This window comes from Trichosporon asahii, assembly GCF_000293215.1.
Source record: "Trichosporon asahii var. asahii CBS 2479 unplaced genomic scaffold scaffold00050, whole genome shotgun sequence".
Classification (NCBI taxonomy): domain Eukaryota; kingdom Fungi; phylum Basidiomycota; class Tremellomycetes; order Trichosporonales; family Trichosporonaceae; genus Trichosporon; species Trichosporon asahii.
Window position 1 is genome coordinate 390523 of NW_014040874.1, and position 16663 is coordinate 407185.

The following is a 16663-nucleotide window of genomic DNA, read 5'->3' on the forward strand; positions in this document are numbered from 1 at the left end:
TGTTCCCTGTGGGAGGAGAGGGGGTCTATGAAGCTCTCCTTCTGCGCTGGCGCAGAGGCAGAGAAGGGGCAGCTTACGGGTTCCTCAACCCGAAAGGGTGGGACGCGGCCGAAGAGATGGACTGCGGGGACTACGCCTGTGCCAAGAAACGGACCAACCACGATCGGCCGATTACACATCCATTCAGCGCGCGCAACGTGCAACTGCAAAGTGTCCGTTATAGACACGCCATCGACGAAAATACACTGCGCAAGTGCTGCCTGCGCTCCTCTGCCTGTTTCCCTGGTTGTACTACGGGCAAGAAGGGGCCAGCCAAGCGACCCGAAGCGAGCAATGTCCGGCTCGCAGCGACCTGAAGGGCTTTGACGAGTTCACTGTTGTCATCGTCTTTCACATCACTCCTTCACTCTCACTCACGCTTGACTGACCCCATCGTCACCATCGAGGCGAGCAATGAAACGCGCGCTTCCCCTCAACACCCGCGACAGGCCCAAGAGGCCGCGCGTGTGGGACTGGGTCGAACCAGCCCCGACACACATATCCCTCCCCTTGTGCGCGAAAACGAAAACAACCACGCCACCGAAAACAACAACACCCCCGACACCGCCATACACCCCCGCCGCATCTGCTGTCGGGCGAGGAGTGCCCGGCACAATCGACCATCTCGCCTACCCGCATCTGTTTGAGGCCGTGCTCCGTGCTGTCATTGAGCGTCGCGATGCGACGACTCTGCGAGCGCTGAGGGGCACCTCTCGGGCCGTTGCGGCGCGTATCGACTCTGCCTTCCTCTCCGACATCACCTATGCGCTCGAGACGGCTGAGGCCACCGCGCCACTCAAGATGGCCCGGCATCGCCCGCTACCGCCCCAGAGCCGATTGCTCGGCCTGCCATGGCATGGGCAGGCCGTCTCAACAGCGACGATAGAAGTCGGACCGTGCGAGTGCCATGCCAAGTTCACGCCGGATACTGCGGACGCGGACGCGGACGCCGAAGCTGAAGTAGACGCCGACGCGGATGCCGTGATGGAAGACGAGACATCGTCCAAGTGCCCCGCCCACGCCCACGAAGCCCGGATCCGCGCCGACACCCTCGGTCGGCTCCAGTACGTCCGTTTCGTGGGCGACCCGCACGCGCATGCTGCCAACTGGGCCCTGGAAGCCGATACGGAGGTGCACGTGCTCGACATGTTCCCTCGGAAGGGGAACGGATGGACGAGAATGAATCGAGCAACGCTCGATTCGCGGCGGATAGCACTCCAGTCGGCCGGTTCGCCGCCGCCCGCGTGCGACACGGAGGGCGTCGAGGACGCCGATGATGCCGAGGATGTCGAGGACGTCAACGATGCCGACTCTGACGTGCCTGATCTCGACATTGGCGCTCCGGTTGCGCCTGTCGAGGGTGTTGGTACGCTCAGCTTGCCCCGCACACCCCACGACGAGCGCGCGGACCGACCCAGCCGCCGCGTACTCCACTTCCGCCTGCACTCCGAGTACGAGTGGCTGTTCGACTATTGCATGCTGCCCCCCAGCGACATTGCGCACACCACCGTGCTCGTGTCCAAGTATCAGGGCCGAGTGCAGCTTGAGGCGCCCGAGGATTTCTGCTCCATGTGCTCCGAGGCGAGCGGATGCCGCACCGACCCCGGCATGCTCGTGCACGTCAAGCCGGATCCGACTCGCCACCTGTCTCCCGCCGAGGGACCACTCTTCGGGCTCATCACGAGTCTGGCAGACGACTGGACGCAGCGCCTTCGCCACCTCCTCAAGACCCCGTATCCCCCGCCCATGAATCCGCACACGGCGGGCACAATCACGTTTGTCGGCACGGAACGGTGGGAGAACCGCTGGATCCAGAGCCGGCCCAACGACGTCCTCTTGCCCAGCGGGTATGCACGGGAGAAGATCAGACAGTGCTTCTACTGGCGCTGCCTCAGTAATGTGCAGGACGCGATCTTGGAGAGGTTCACGGACGAAATCGACTACACCACGCGCGATCCGCGGATCAAGCGCTGGTGGGAGTTCGTGTACCTCTTCATCAACGAGGAGAGCTGTTTTCGCTTCTTGTCCATGGACGAGTACGCCGCCGAGGTCGGGGAGAGGGAGCTCGAGCTCGTCCTGGCCGAGGACATCTTTTAGAATATACGAACACATTATAGCATATCACACCAACCATCCTGTAACACCCTGTTGTATGCATGACACTCCTAGACTACGCCATGATCTCATCAATTCGCTCCATCAGGTACTTGATCACCCCGTCCGGACCGACCTTGACCTGGAGTCCGGTCGGAATGGCATGCGTCTTGATCCCCGGCACGGTTTCGCGCGCGATCCGCTGGATCTCCTCCTGCTCCTCTGGTGTCCACTGGAGAGTGTCAGCGAGCGAGCGACAGCGAGCATTTAGCAAGCTGAGCAACCATCCATCTTGCCTCTAGCCCTTGAGTGACTCACCATACTGGCGCAGAACAGAATGCCCGGCGGCGGCTGCACGCTCTCCAACAGCGGCTTGACGCCCTCGATCGTGGTGCTGTTGCCGGCATGCACGATGTCGTACTTGTCCTTGACATTTTCGATGACGGTGCCAATGACGACCTTGGCGCGCTCTGGGGCCGTGTTCACGCTGACGAGGTTGACGGGGGCCATGTTGTTGTTGTTGGGCGGTTACTTTCGAGTGCTAGTGGGCATCACCGTCCCGTTTGCCAGATCTTATCTATCGATGGACGCCGCCCAAGAACGCCGCAAGCTATCGGAGGACTCGGGGCCGTACCTCTTGCGGCGACTTATGAGCTGAGATTAGAAAATGCGTTCACCAATTTCTATCTGCTTTCACCAATTTCTAATTACTTTCACCAATTTCAGAAGGCTTGAGATAGATTGCGGTGAATTGTGTTAGATGACGCCTAATGACGCCGGGCCGGCCGGCTCGTCCGCTCTCCGATGTCCGGTCTCCCGGGCCGATCTCTCCTCCCCCTCCCTCCGTCCTTGCCCACTCCCTCACGTTCTGACAACATTTCCTCTTCGTCGCAACAACACATGCTCCCAAGTCTTCTCAGAATGGGCGCCTCGCGACTCATCCGTTTCCTGCCCTCTGGCTCCTCGACGGTCCGTATCGGCGAGCCAGTCGGCGACATCGATGTCGGCCTCGCGACGTATGCGGGGGACAAGGTCGAGGTCGAGCTGTATGACGGCGAGAGCGTCCTTGACCCCGGGGCCAAGACGGGCGAGAAGGTCACGCTTGACCGCGTGCTTGCGCCCGTGACGCAGAGGGAGTGTGGGACTATCCGCTGCATTGGTCTTAACGTGAGTTACCATCGTCTGCTCGTCTGCTACCAGCCTCAGAAGGGGCGAAGCTTGGAGAGATGGACGGAGAGGAGCAGCGATATCGAGCTCATGAGCTCGCTTCGCTCGCCCTGCCTTTGCTGACAACAGTACCTCTCCCACGCGCTCGAGGTGGGCATGGAAGTCCCCTCCGTCCCAACCGTCTTCTTCAAGGCTGCCCAGGCGCTCGCCGACCCCTTCCCGGCGCCGACCGTGATCCCGAAGGCGTTCGTGAAAGACGATGCGGCAGACTACGAAGCCGAAGTGGCAATCATCATCGGCAAGGATGCCAAGGACGTGCCCGAGTCCGAGGCCTGGTCCTACCTCGGCGGCATCACTGCGTCCAACGACGTGTCCAGCCGCAAAGCGCAGTTCGCGACGAGCCAGTGGTCCTTCTCCAAGTCGTTTGATGGCGCCGCTCCTCTCGGGCCTGTCTTCGTGCCCCGCGAGTCATTGGAGCAGAGCAAGATCGGCGAGGTCACCGTCAAGGGCATCCACAACGGGAACGTCGTCCAGAGCTCGAACTTGAACGACCTCATCTTCTCTATTCCCAAGATCATCGCGTTCCTCAGCCAGGGAAGCACGCTGCCCAAGGGCACCGTCATCATTACTGGGTGAGTTTAACAGAGGAGGAGTGTGTGCCATGTGGCAGCTCGCTGACGCTCGCAGAACTCCCAGCGGTATCGGATGGTCCAAGAACCCCAAGTCGCTGCTGCATGACGGGGACGAGTTCCGCGTCGAGGTGTCGCATGGCGTGGGCACGCTGATCAACAAGATTGTCGAGGAGAAGTAACAGACGTCCATAGACTAGATGGTTCCATTGTTTGCATCTTTATAGAGGGGAAACACGCTGCTTATGCTGCTTTCTTTAAACTACACTTACATAACGTTCGTTTACGTGCGGTACTGGGGTGTCAGTTTCTGATCAGCCGAAGGCGGGACAAAACTCACGTCTCCGTTGATGGTCACGTAGTCGTGGGACAGGTCGCAGGTCCAGTACGTCGCGGCCTCGCCCTTGCCCTGTCCGAGGTCAATGTCGATGGTGACGTTCTCGCTCTGGATGAGGTTGGTGGCGCGGTCCTCGTTGGCCTCGAGGTTGGCGTCGGGCTCGCCATCCTTGAGCAGGACCATGGGGGTCTGGACCGGGTCGTCCTTGGCGGGGATCATGGAGACGGAGACCTTGTGGGGGTCGATCGTGCCCTCGGGCACGGACGAGTAGCCGACAGCGCACAGGATGCGGCCCCAGTTGGCGTCCTCGCCGTACATGGCCGTCTTGACGAGGTTCGAGTTGGCAACGGACGAGGCAACCGTCTTGGCGACGTCGTACGAGGGCGCGCCGTGGACGTGCACAGTGACAAACTTGGTCGCGCCCTCACCGTCGTGCACGACCAGCTTGGCGAGGTCCTGCGCAAACGACGTGAGCTCGTTACGGAACAGCTCGTACTCGGCAACCATGCCCTCGTGGATCTCGCTGTTGCCCGGGGTACCCATGCCGTTGGCGAGGGCGAGGATCGTGTCGTTCGTGCTCATGTCGCCGTCGACGGTGATCGAGTTGAAGGAACGGTCGACGGCATAGTTGAGAGCAGACTGGAGGGCAGAGGGAGCGATAGCAGCGTCGGTAGCGATAACACCGAGAAGAGTAGCGTGGGGAACGGCCGGGCCCATGTTGGGCGCAATCATGCCGGCGCCCTTGTCGATACCGACCATGCGGATCGTCTGGCCCGCGAGGTTGAAGGAGCGGCAGCGCAGCTTGGGGAACGTGTCAGTCGTCATGAACGCCCTGGCGAGGTCCATCCAGGACTTGGAGTCGAGGCCGAGGTTGCCGGCGAGCTTGGGGACGGCAGAAGTGATCTTCTCGATCGGCAGCTGCTGGCCAATAACACCGGTAGACATGACGAGCGAGCCGGCCTTCTCCTTGCCCCACGTCTCGGGCTGGGGCGCGAGAGCGTTGGTGAGCGACTTGCTCATGGCCCACGCATTGTCCAATCCCTGGCTTCCCGTGACGGCGTTGGCGCAGCCCGAGTTAACGACAAAGCCGCGGGCACGTCCGTCAGTGCTCGCGAGCAGCTCAGTGGTGACAGTGACGGGCGCGGCCTTGAAGGCGTTGCGGGTTGTGCACGCCGCGGCGGCAGTGGGGCGCTCGGACACACTGACGAGAACACCGAGGTCGAGGGCGCCATTCTTCTTGATGCCGCAGTGCGTCGCGGCGACACCGAATCCGCGGGGGAAGTCGTCGTCGTTGTACTGCACAATGTGGTGGTCCTTGTTCGGAGTCGGCTTGCCGCCCGAGCCCTTTGCGACGGCGGCGGTCGTGGAGAACGCGCGCCGCGCCAGCGTAGGCAAAGCCCGCGCCGGTGAGGTCGTCATGATGCTGTGGTTGTGGGAAGAGACGTAGCTCGGTCTTTCGCTCTCTCTCTCTTGCGGTGGCAGAGTCGCCCTCGGAGCAATTATATCATCGATCTTTCTCGAGTCATTGGGTCACGTGATTCGCTTATCTCGCCCTTTGTGTGTGTTCCTTTGTCTCGTTCCTGACTCGCCCTCGCTCTCCGCCGACAGACCGAGTCGATGATGACATGGACTCCGGAGGGTCGGAGTGTTGTCGGTGACGGAGTTGCAGGGCTTATTAATAGGGGCACGTGAGGTGTGCAGAGAGTAGCGAGAATCGCGAGGAACAGGGCATGGGACCGCACTGATAAGGATAACAACGTAGGAACGCACGCACGCGACGGAAATTGTCAGGCGCGCGCGCGCGTGAGGGTCGTAAAGTGGAGGTTGGTTGGTTCAGCCGGAAATGACGACCCCGACTTGGACCGGGGCCTCGCCGCTCACCATGACTAAGCCCTTGCTCGCCGTCTCTCGACTTCCTCACTACACTTTCACTCTCACGCATTCAACAAGTGCAAGCGTGCACAGGACAGCAACATGACTCTCGCCAGTTCTGCCTTTAGGGTGAGCTGCATCGCTGCTGTGTAAGCTGACAAAGCACAGACAGAGTTCGCCGTCGACCTGACGTGCCAGAACGTGAGCTAGCACGAGACACTCCGAGCTAATCTCCAGTGTGTCAACGCAGTTGAAAAGGCCCTCAGCAGTGTTCCCGGTGAGTGTCGTCAGGTGTGCACCAAGGGCGTGGCAATCCTCTTGCTGAGTGTTTGGTCACGTCCCGTGCGCCCCGCCCCGCCAGCTGTGCGTTTGACCAGCGTAAGCTAACAACAGGCATTGACCGGTACGACATCGAGCTCGACAACAAGCGAGTAACGATCACTGGAAAGAGTGAGTCGAACGCCGATATAGCTAGAGTGCTTCGCGACCTGAGCTGACATCCAGCTCCTCCTTCTCAGCTGCTCTCTGCGCTCAAGTCGACCGAGCGCCAGGTGCTAGTCCGCGGGGCGTCGTCTGCAGACCCAAACGTTCCTTCCGAGGCCGCCATCTCCATTCTTGAGTCTCCGATCGCCCTTCCGTCACCCGACGCCTCCAAGTCGCTGCCGGGACTGAAGGAGGACGAGTTCTCGCAGCAGGTGTATGGCATTTCTCGCTTCGTGCAGATCGCGCCCAAGAGCATTTTGATGGACCTGACGGTGCGCTTCCCGCCAAACGCTGCGCAGGACAAGTTCAACGTCTACGTCTCGAAGACGGGCAACCTCGTCGACCCGCCAAAGTCGACCGGCGGCGAGTTCGTGAACCTCGGCCAGCTCAAGCCCGACGGCAAGGGCTACGGTGATCTGTTCAAGGAGGTCGACGGGCAGCTGTGGGAGTGGGTCGGGCGCGGGTGCGTTGTGCAGAAGGAAGGAGAGAATGATGGCAAGCCGGGAAGCGTCTTTGCCGGCGTTGTCGCCCGCTCCTCCGGCGTGTGGGGCAACGACAAGACAGTCTGCGCATGCTCTGGCCGGACGATGTGGGAGGAGGGCCGCGAGATGGAGAAGAAGGGCGTGTAGGCGAGGGCTGGCGGCGTGGGATGCAGCACACTGTGTATACACTACTCGGGATTGCCGCGCTGCTCAGGTGATGGTGGCAGGAATGCGACTCATGGACGACGTACTGCGGACTGACAAGACTCATCGCACCCCAGGCTCACCTCGAATCTGACCCCAGGACGGATACCCACCGTGACATCTCTGCGTTTTCCACGACACACGCATTCCGCAGCACCGACGCCGTCGCACCCCATCATCGTTCGCTCGGCACACTCGCCCCCGATCTTCCCATGTCTTCTCCCATGTCGCACGTCCATATCCGGAGCGGGGGCAAGCGGAGCACCTCTGCCGCTGCAGCGGCCCCAGCCGACCAGATCTCTCTGAGATATAAGGCCGTCTAGGCTGTCTCTGTTACTTACCACCCCACAGATGGTCACCACGGCCTCCCCGGCCCAACTAATCTCTAAAGCTCAAAAGCCCCCCATGTTCGGCCCTTGCACGCACACCCTCAATCGCGGTCGTGAGTCTCACAACGTGTTAGAGCTGACGGGCGTGCAGGTCCTTGCCACGGCGTCGCATTCGGCAGCGGCGATCTGATCTGTGTGTACTGCGGCCAATGGATGGGGTACGCGTTCACGCGGCCTTTGCCCATTCGTTCTGTACTACCTGCAACGGGGGCTGGGGTCCCAACGCAGGTCGCGCAGGCTGCGCAGGTAGCGTCGCAGGTCAAGACGGTCAAGAAGTGTTGAGGGACGCTTCGTCGTCATTCTGACACGCGCCGTCATTGTTCACCTCACCGCCTCCTTTGACACCAGTATCGTTCAAAAGCACCACCCACGTCCTTCATCTTCTACCCATGTTGTACTCCCCCAAAAGCCATGCTCGACGTCTACTACCGCCTCTCGACTGTCTCCTCCGACTCGTCCTCCTTCTGCCCCGCCAACGTGCACTCGGTGCAGTCCTGTGAGCAGAACCTCTCGCCCCTCCCTCGTCCTCCGAGCTTGTCCGTCCCCGTAGCTGACAACAGACAAGCGTAACAGGCACGAACTCATCGCCCTTGCAGGGGGATACACCTGTGTCTGGTGCGCGCGCGAGTTCCACACCAACTGCCTTGTGCACGGGACTCGGTGCCGGATCTGCGAGCAGCGGCCGCGCTAGGGTGTTGATAAATCATGGCAATTTGAAGCTTCCGGCTCTGCTTTGCGTTGGGATCATCCTCGTCCTGAGAGATAACTACCGTCACTGACAGACTGCCTGATCGACTGACTGACGGGTGCTGATGGGAGCAGCGCGGAGAGACACGTCCGACACACAAAGGCCGTACACACCCCGGCCTTCTTCACATTGCGCCCCCTTCTTGCGCTGTCGCGCCGTCGCCCCCTCCGCCCCGCTCTCCCGCCGCGCCGGTGCACCTCTGCACCTTGGCCCACTGCATGACCGAGAGCTCGAGCACGGCGTTGACCTCCCCCCTACATCCACAATGATCTTTCCATCATACAACTCACATCCAGAAAACGCACCCCTTCGCCTCGCCATTCTCTCAAAAGACCTGCCACCACCCATCCTCATCGTCCAGATATCTCCAGCTATCCCGCTCGATCGACAGCCTCACGAGCTGCGACTCCGAGCCAATGCTAACCTCAACCTCAACCTCGGAGAAGCTCCACACCGAACTCCTCATAGAGGAACGCGCCATATCGGCCGACTACGTCTCCTTCGTGACCCGCCGCAAAAAAGACGCCGCCGCTGAACGCGCCGCAGCGAAGAGGGAGGGATTCGACGCCTGGCCTAGTCTGCAGACTGAGCTTTGGCGCCGCTTCACGCGTGATTCAAGAGCTAGGCTTCTGCATGCCGAAGAGAGGAAGAGGAGACTGTATCGCCGGATTTTGGGCGAGTGGCTTGACAGCTCGGACTGCTCGCTTGATGATGGTACGTTGCCCTTTCATACTGACCACCGCCCTTTCTTTCCCGCCGTCTCCGCCTCTCGTCCCCTACACACCACCTCCACCCTCCACTCTCCACCTACAGCTTTCCGCCCTTTCAATCCACTTGGCCTGCCCCGCGGCCCCCGCCAACTTGCGATATGTGACTGACGCACAGCCGACAAAGAACGCCTGAAGACGAGCCTCAGGCGCTGGATCGCCCACCGCGAGTCCGAGGGCGAGGACGAGCTCGCCGTGCTGACCGAGCGCGCAGCGCCACTCCCCATCAGCCCCTACCGGCGCGGCGCAGGCGGGGACGACGGCGTAGTGACGGAGCAGCAACGCCGGGCACGCAATGCGGGCAACCAGCGCCGCTCCCAGAGAAGGCAGAAGGAAGTATTCGAAGTCAAGCTGCGCACGGCGAAAGAAGTGGCTGGGTATCTGAGGAGGATTGTCGTGGGATGCTTGCGGCCCGAGAGAAGCTCGACGAGCTCGACGAGCTCGGCGAGGGTTGGGAGCAAAGACGGGCGGAAGGACACGAGGAGCAAGATGGGATCGGGGACTGTGAAGACGGAAACGGAGCAGGACGCAGGTTCGGACCTACAACGTCGTCGAGCGCGTGACGCACCCCGCTCTCGGGCTCCGATTCCGAAACAGCTGGCTGCATCGCTACCAACCCCTGCCCAGTCTATCAACGCGCCGAGGATCCATTCACCCCTCACGCGTATTCGGACCCCGGGACGCAGGACAGATCGAGAGCCGACGCAGCTGGGCCTCTCTCGAACTGCTGCGCCTCAGGCCATTGAAACGCAGGACCACGACGTGATTGCACCGGCTGAGGCGTACGTGCCTGGCTCGATTCGGCGGCGGCTCGAGGCCGAGGTGTGGCTGGCGACCAGGTCTGCACAGACTTCAAAGTTTGCTGCAGCGCGAAAGGTAAGCCGGAAGAGGATCAGGAGGGGCTCCTTCACCGGTTCTGGCTCGTTTGCCACCGACGACCGGGCGGCTCGAAACCATCGAGACCTACGAGACCGTTGGTTAGAACATTGATGGGTGGCCAACTGGGAGCCGCATGCCGTAGAGTGTAAGACACTGTGTTTGGGGAGCAACATGATATGCAGACCGCTAGCACAGGAAAGCTCTCCAGGGATCTCTGCACCATGCACTGGCTCCAAGATCTGATGGTTCTAGTTCTCTGAAGTCAAATTCACATCCAGTTCAAACCAGTTGACTAATAGTCCTAATGGCGTGACACACTCCCAGTCCCCGCACAACACATGACTTACTAGCTTCCTGACCGCATCTCATGCATGCATTTCTTGGGCCCAGAGTCCAGCGGCCAAATACCGAGACGCTTCGTGTGTTTGGGAGACGTGGAGACGTGACGAGCAACCGCGACAGCCGCAGGGTGTAGCAGTGGTAGCCGTGTAGCCGCGGTTCCGGCGTCCGGGCCTCAAAGCCGCCAACTGCGAACTTATTGCCAGCCTATGCAGCTACGAGCTGCAGCCTACCGAACTACTGCCTGGTGTACCTGCAGCAATAAGGCCTGCCCAGTTCCCAGTTTGACTGGAATGCCTGTCAAAACTCGCGACTCGTGTAGTAGCACACGTGATCAGACTCTCGATAACGATTGAGCGTCGGCAACTAGATCGCGGGGTATCGAGGGCTACTCGGTCACTATAATCATCAGCCATAGCACCCAACGAGAGAGGTAGCAAAGGCTGGTTACGTGGTAGTAGTTCGGTCGGGGACACGGCAGTGGAGTGCACTACGCTTCAATGCAAAACAATGGACACGGTCAAAAGCCGAGGAGCCAAATGGGCCAAACTTAGGACCGGCGCACCCTTGTCTCCACTACTTAAATGGCTGTATCGTCATCTCATCCTCATCCTCAATCACAGCCTCGTCCTCACAATTATCCATATCTACTTACACCTACACAACCACTAGCTCTATCATTTGCCCATCCACCCACCCTTCTCTTTCGACAGTGATTTTATCTCCACACAACGATCAACCTCGGACGTCAACATGGCTCTGGCCTCTCTCAGCAACATCCTCTCCGCCATCTCACTCTTCAAATCGTCCGAAGCTCCGAAGCCAGCCTGGATGGCTTGGTATGAGCCAAACGAGCCGCATCCAGCTACCACGGGCTTTCCCCGCCCAGGCTACGATCGCGGCTCCTTTGGAATATGGCCCTACCGGGCCCGTGGACGACAAGCGCCACCTCTGCCTCGCTGCCTTCTTAGCCACGAATGCCTACAGGAACGGCTATTGCCCCGATTCGAAGCATCCTCCTGGGCCAGACAGGAAGATCCCCGACCAGGTCCCTGCTGACGTGTATCGACTTGTGGTGGCGGATAAGGCGCTCGAAATGTGAGTAAAGTCTTTGGTGCTCCTTTCCAGACATACTTTCTGACTCTGTAGCCAACGTTTCGTGAATGTGTGGGGGTATCCCGGTAGGGATGATGGAATGTTTGACACTTTGGAGGAGTGGTTGGCCGCCCAGCCCGCCATTGCTGCTACGGCTAGTCAAATGGTGAGAGAATCTAGCATCGCGGTTTAGCTGACGCCAGGCCGAAGAGTTGGAACAGTGATGTGGTCGCCAGGCGCCATTGCCGCGGGAGGAGGTCGAGGAGTGGGTTACGAAAGCCTTGAGAGGGGCATTCGTTGGCGAATCGGTGCGCCAAAGGCTCACCTGGGAAGACTTGCCCATGGCACCGGAAGTCATGAAGCTTGTGCGTCGGGTCAAGATACCCGCTAGTTTCAAGAAGCCGTTCAAGAATGTGACTGGCAACGAGTATCGCGCAGTCAGTCCCGAGGTCGCCCAGAAGCTCATCAACTGCAAGAAGCCCAGTGAGCCGAGTCTCCCTTCGACCGTAACGCACCCGGCGGGCAGTCGAAGCACCTCGGGTGGCTCGCACAGCTCCGGCGGCAGCAGCGACGCCCCAGCTCTCTCCAGTGGTGACAGCTCCGACCCTGACGACACATTCGATTCTAATGCCGGCGTGGCGTTCTTCGGCGGGACCGGGGAGGGTCATGATGCTCGTGCTTGTAGCTAGGCATCGCTATGCGCAGAGGGCTGACACCAGATGTTGCGTCCCCCTTCAGTGACCTTTCCCCCCCCCCCGCGCTAGGGTGTTGATAAATCATGGCAATTTGAAGCTTCCGGCTCTGCTTTGCGTTGGGATCATCCTCGTCCTGAGAGATAACTACCGTCACTGACAGACTGCCTGATCGACTGACTGACGGGTGCTGATGGGAGCAGCGCGGAGAGACACGTCCAGCTTGGGGAACGTGTCAGTCGTCATGAACGCCCTGGCGAGGTCCATCCAGTTGTAGCTTGTAGTTCTTACGTGTATCATGCATGATTCCGCTTCCTCTGTTTCTTCACGCTACGCAACAGTGATACTAACGTCTCCGACCGACCTGCGAGTGAACACGGCCGTGTCGTGCGCCTTCACCTGCGCTGTGACCTTGGCGGTACCGTGAGCGACGGCGTTACCGGACCACACGTCCGTCAACGCCGCGTCCTGGCCGAGCGAAAGGGTGACGCTCTGAGTACTGTTGCCCGTGTTGAAGACAGCGATAGCCTGTCGGCCTCCGCTGAGTTCGCGGGTCCAGAGGTCCACGCCTGCGGTCTGCTGAATGCGCGCGGCCTGCTTTCCGAGGGAGTCCTGGTCAATAGCGACCAGCCGCGGGTTGGCGAGGACGTCGAGCGTCTGCTGCGGGAGCTTATCAACAAGCGTGCCGACCATGAGCGGGGCAGCGAGCATGGCCCACATGGCGACGTGGGAGCGTGTCTCCTCCGGGGTGAACTTGCCGTTCCCGATCTGGAGCATGTCGGGGTCGTTCCAAGCCCCCGGCGCAGACGTGCCGGCCAGTGCGGCCTGGGACTCGATGATGCGCGCAACGCTGTCCCAGCGGGGCTGGATGTCTGCCGTCGTGCGCCAGAGATTCGCGACGGGCGCAGCCCACGTCCAAGGCTTGGTGTACCCGTACTCGGAGATCGAGTACGTGATCTCGCCCCCCTTGCCCGTGGCGGCGAGCGCGTCGCGCATCCGCTCAAACGTCGGCTGGTGCACCAGCCCGTCCTTGTCGGCCAGACACCAGTCGTACTTGAGATACTGCACGCCCCAGGCCGCCCACGTGTCCGCGTCCTGCTGCTCGTGCCCCTTGCTGCCCAGCCCGGTGCCGGGGTACTTGTCGTAGATCATGGCGCACGTCCGCGTCCCGGGCGAGCCGTAGAGGCCGAACTTGAGCCCCTTGGAGCGCACGTACGACGCGAGTGTCGCAATGCCGCTGGGGAACTTGGTCGGGTGCGCGCGCAAAGCGCCGTCGGCGCCGCGCTTGTAGTCCTGCCAGCAGTCGTCCAGCACAATGTACTGGTACCCTGCTGCTGCGAGGCCGGAATCGACCAGCGCATCAGCGGCAGACCGCACAATGGTCTCGTTTACGGCGCAGCGGACTGCGTTCCATGAGTTCCAGCCCATGGGCGGGGTGCGCGCAAGGCCATTGTCGAGTGCATCGGTGCCGGTGCTCGCAAGGAGGAGGGAGGCCAAGACCGTGATCGCGGAGGTACCAGGAACGAGGAACATGGCGTTGCGGGGTGGCGTGGGGGCGTTGTTTGATAGGGAGGGGAGAGATAGGGGTAATACCAGATCCGGCTGCTGACGTGAGGGTGAAATCTCGTTAGCCGGCCCATTTATGGTAAGGAGACTCGGCTGTCCGGTGGATTGCCCACTTGGCTTGAGCATGCTTCCGGCGACCTGCCCGACATGCAGAGGCGCTAGCTTGCGGACAAGATTAGATCCCTCTGCATCTCTGCATCATGCATCCGGTGACATTCGCATGCTTGCATCTGCGCTTCTGCGGGACCATGTGGGCCAATGTGGGGCCGCACTGCCTGCGATAACCCTGTCCTTTGCCCCTCATGGCCCCTCATTCGAGCGCCGGAACAAACTCTTCCCGCCCACGACTCCCTTCATTTTGTTCAACGCGCCGTTTTCGCCGCAGTCCCCGATATCGCGTGAGGAAGCGAACGCGCGGTCGATCCTCGCAACCCCGCTAGAATCGCCTTAGCCCGAACCCAGCCCGAGCAACGATTAGCACGCATTGGCAACCGGCGACGCCTCGAACGGGAATTTTGGCCCTCGAGCTGATCACCGGGCCTCTTGCGAACGGGAATTTTGGCCTCGGCGTCATCCATCAAACGCAAATGCGGGGCCGCGTTCTCGGCCGCTCGCGCGACTCGCGCGACTCGCCCGACTCTGTCGATCACATCCTTTTGCAATCGTCCCTTGCAAGAGTCCCGCCAAGTCCACGGAGCATGCGAATACGTCCAATACCATACGTCCTTACGGCTGCTACGGCTCATACGGCTAGCGGGGCCCAGGATTTCCGTTTGGCCCCATTCAGCGCCGGCAACGATAGCGCCGCTTGCCCCGCCATGCTCCGCCGTGAGCGGCCAGGCGGCCAAGGAACCAAGCATGATAGCGCATGCTCGAGAAAGTGTATTTATGGACGGGGTGTCATGTTCTTTCTTTCTTCGTTGGTCCCAACCACACTCACCCTTCTTACTCACACGCCAGCAACAGCGCTTGCCAAGACATCATGCCCGACTCGGTGCACTCAGTCGGAAAGGAAGACGAGAAGATTGATGTCGCGCACATCGACCATGGCGTCGATGCCGCGACCGTCCTCGCGGCGGCGCGCATGGCCGACCCAGGCCCCGGATGGAGCGACCCTAGGTGGTACAATTTCATGGCCATTGTGACCATTGCGTGTGCTGCGTCCGCCGACGTCGGCTTTGACGGCACTATCATCGGAAGCGTGAACAGCATGGACACGTTCCACAAGTACTTCGGACTGTGAGTGCACTCTGGCTTATCGCATACGCGGCGCTAACGCGGACAGCCAGGACGCGCTCACGGGCACCAACATTGTGTTCGGCATCTACACGGTCGGCATGGTTGTCGCATTCTTCCCCTCGATCATCATCCCGGACTGGATCGGCCGTCGCTGGGCCATGTTCTTCGGCAATGCTCTCCTGATCATGGGCTGCTTCATCAACGGCTACGCCAAGAACATGGACTGGCTGCTTGCGGGCCGCTTCTTTGTCGGTCTCGGCGGCACCCTCGCCGGAACAGCTGCCAAGGTGTACCTTGCCGAGGTGTCTTCTCCCTGGAACCGTGGATTCGTGCTCGGCCTGTCCAACTGCTGCTGGTACGTCGGCAACATTGTTGCGACTGGCGTGGCGATCCCGTACGGCCCCCGCAACGACGACTCGAGCTGGCGCGTCCCCTTCCTGCTCCAGATGACCTTTGCGGCCGTCAACTTCCTCTTCATCATGCTGTGCCCCGAGTCGCCCCGCTGGCTCTACGCCCGCGGCAAGAAGGAGCAGGCGGCGCGCATCCTCGCCAACCTGCACTCGCGCGACGACGACGTCAACTCGCCCCTCGTCCAGCTCACCATGACCGAGATCGAGGAGAACGTCAAGCAGGACGGTGCCGACAAGCGCTGGTGGGACTTCCGCCCCATCTGGCGCACCCGCGGCGACCGCTACCGTTTCGGTCTCTGTGTCATTGTCGCGTGCTGGGGCCAGCTGTCCGGTAACGGCATGGTGAGCTACTTCATGCCGTCTCTCCTGAAGGAGGCGGGCATCACGAGCGGCAACGAGCAGCGCACCCTCACCCTCGTCTCGAGCGTTGTCGCCATGATCGGCGCCATGAGCGGCGCCGCGTGCATCGACTACGTCGGCCGTCGGCCGCTCATGCTCGGCTCTGAGATCTGGGCCGCGTGCTGTCTCGGCATCATTGCCGGTCTTGTACAGCCGAACGGCGTGCAGAACAACGCCCGCTCCAAGGCCGGTATCGCGTTTATCATGCTCTGGAACGTCTTTTTCTCCTTCGGTTGGACGCCGCTGCAGGGCCTGTATCCCGCCGAAATCCTCAGCTACGAGGTGCGCGCCAAGGGTCTCGCGCTGCAGGGCTGGTGCGCCGCCGTCTTCTCCCTCATCAACACCTTCGGTATCCCGGACGCCATGAAGGCCCTCGGATGGAAGGTCTACCTTATCTTCATGTGCTGGGACGTCGTTGGATGCGTGGTCATCTGGCTCTTTGTCGTTGAGACCAAGCAGCTCTCGCTCGAGGAGCTCGACGACGTCTTCGAGGCGCCCTACCCCAAGGCTCGCAGTGTCGAGCTTCGCCGCGAGGCCAAGCTTCGCGCCAGGGAGCACAGGGAGGCCGAGGGCGCCCTCCAGCTCCAGCCCGCGCAGATCAACGCGTGAGCATTAACTTCAAACAATGGGTGGATCAAATTGGATCCGTTAGGGAGATACTCCGTTCGTAATAATCAGGCTTGTAACAAAGTAAATGGGATGGATTAGTTTGTTATTTGACTCTCTGGTGATGCAGTAAGAAGTCTCAGAGTGACGGGACTGACCAGCACGCTGACTGGGCCTGGGGGCTTGCACACAACTCGCACTCTGTGCACCACGCCAGGTCAGGTACT

At 60.8% G+C, this 16663-nt stretch overlaps 8 protein-coding genes across 8 annotated transcripts; 5 read left to right on the top strand and 3 right to left on the bottom strand.

The window, feature by feature from the left end:
- Positions 1 to 453: 453 nt before the first annotated feature.
- A1Q1_01384 (uncharacterized protein) lies at positions 454 to 2136 on the top strand (the record flags this gene model as incomplete). The annotated part of the gene is made up of 1 exon (XM_014324423.1): positions 454 to 2136. One exon carries the CDS (start codon positions 454 to 456, stop codon positions 2134 to 2136), a length of 1683 nt encoding a protein of 560 aa, XP_014179898.1.
- Positions 2137 to 2209: 73 nt separating this feature from the next.
- A1Q1_01385 (uncharacterized protein) lies at positions 2210 to 2643 on the bottom strand (the record flags this gene model as incomplete). Its single annotated transcript, XM_014324424.1, has 2 exons — positions 2210 to 2365; positions 2452 to 2643. 2 exons carry the CDS (start codon positions 2641 to 2643, stop codon positions 2210 to 2212), a joined length of 348 nt encoding a protein of 115 aa, XP_014179899.1.
- Positions 2644 to 3054: 411 nt separating this feature from the next.
- Positions 3055 to 4111, top strand: A1Q1_01386 (uncharacterized protein; the record flags this gene model as incomplete). Its single annotated transcript, XM_014324425.1, has 3 exons — positions 3055 to 3300; positions 3430 to 3932; positions 3988 to 4111. The coding sequence occupies 3 exons, from the start codon at positions 3055 to 3057 to the stop codon at positions 4109 to 4111; spliced, it is 873 nt and encodes a 290-aa protein (XP_014179900.1).
- Positions 4112 to 4212: 101 nt separating this feature from the next.
- A1Q1_01387 (arginine biosynthesis-related protein) lies at positions 4213 to 5685 on the bottom strand (the record flags this gene model as incomplete). Its single annotated transcript, XM_014324426.1, has 1 exon — positions 4213 to 5685. The coding sequence occupies one exon, from the start codon at positions 5683 to 5685 to the stop codon at positions 4213 to 4215; it is 1473 nt and encodes a 490-aa protein (XP_014179901.1).
- A 555-nt stretch (positions 5686 to 6240) lies between these two features.
- Positions 6241 to 7630, top strand: A1Q1_01388 (uncharacterized protein; the record flags this gene model as incomplete). The annotated part of the gene is made up of 5 exons (XM_014324427.1): positions 6241 to 6267; positions 6376 to 6415; positions 6532 to 6588; positions 6643 to 7246; positions 7369 to 7630. 5 exons carry the CDS (start codon positions 6241 to 6243, stop codon positions 7628 to 7630), a joined length of 990 nt encoding a protein of 329 aa, XP_014179902.1.
- A 1230-nt stretch (positions 7631 to 8860) lies between these two features.
- Positions 8861 to 12213, top strand: A1Q1_01389 (uncharacterized protein; the record flags this gene model as incomplete). Its single annotated transcript, XM_014324428.1, has 5 exons — positions 8861 to 9158; positions 9330 to 10184; positions 11203 to 11527; positions 11579 to 11690; positions 11761 to 12213. The coding sequence occupies 5 exons, from the start codon at positions 8861 to 8863 to the stop codon at positions 12211 to 12213; spliced, it is 2043 nt and encodes a 680-aa protein (XP_014179903.1).
- A 333-nt stretch (positions 12214 to 12546) lies between these two features.
- On the bottom strand, positions 12547 to 13749 carry A1Q1_01390 (alpha-galactosidase; the record flags this gene model as incomplete). The annotated part of the gene is made up of 1 exon (XM_014324429.1): positions 12547 to 13749. The coding sequence occupies one exon, from the start codon at positions 13747 to 13749 to the stop codon at positions 12547 to 12549; it is 1203 nt and encodes a 400-aa protein (XP_014179904.1).
- Positions 13750 to 14764: 1015 nt separating this feature from the next.
- A1Q1_01391 (uncharacterized protein) lies at positions 14765 to 16439 on the top strand (the record flags this gene model as incomplete). The annotated part of the gene is made up of 2 exons (XM_014324430.1): positions 14765 to 15021; positions 15068 to 16439. The coding sequence occupies 2 exons, from the start codon at positions 14765 to 14767 to the stop codon at positions 16437 to 16439; spliced, it is 1629 nt and encodes a 542-aa protein (XP_014179905.1).
- Positions 16440 to 16663: the final 224 nt, after the last annotated feature.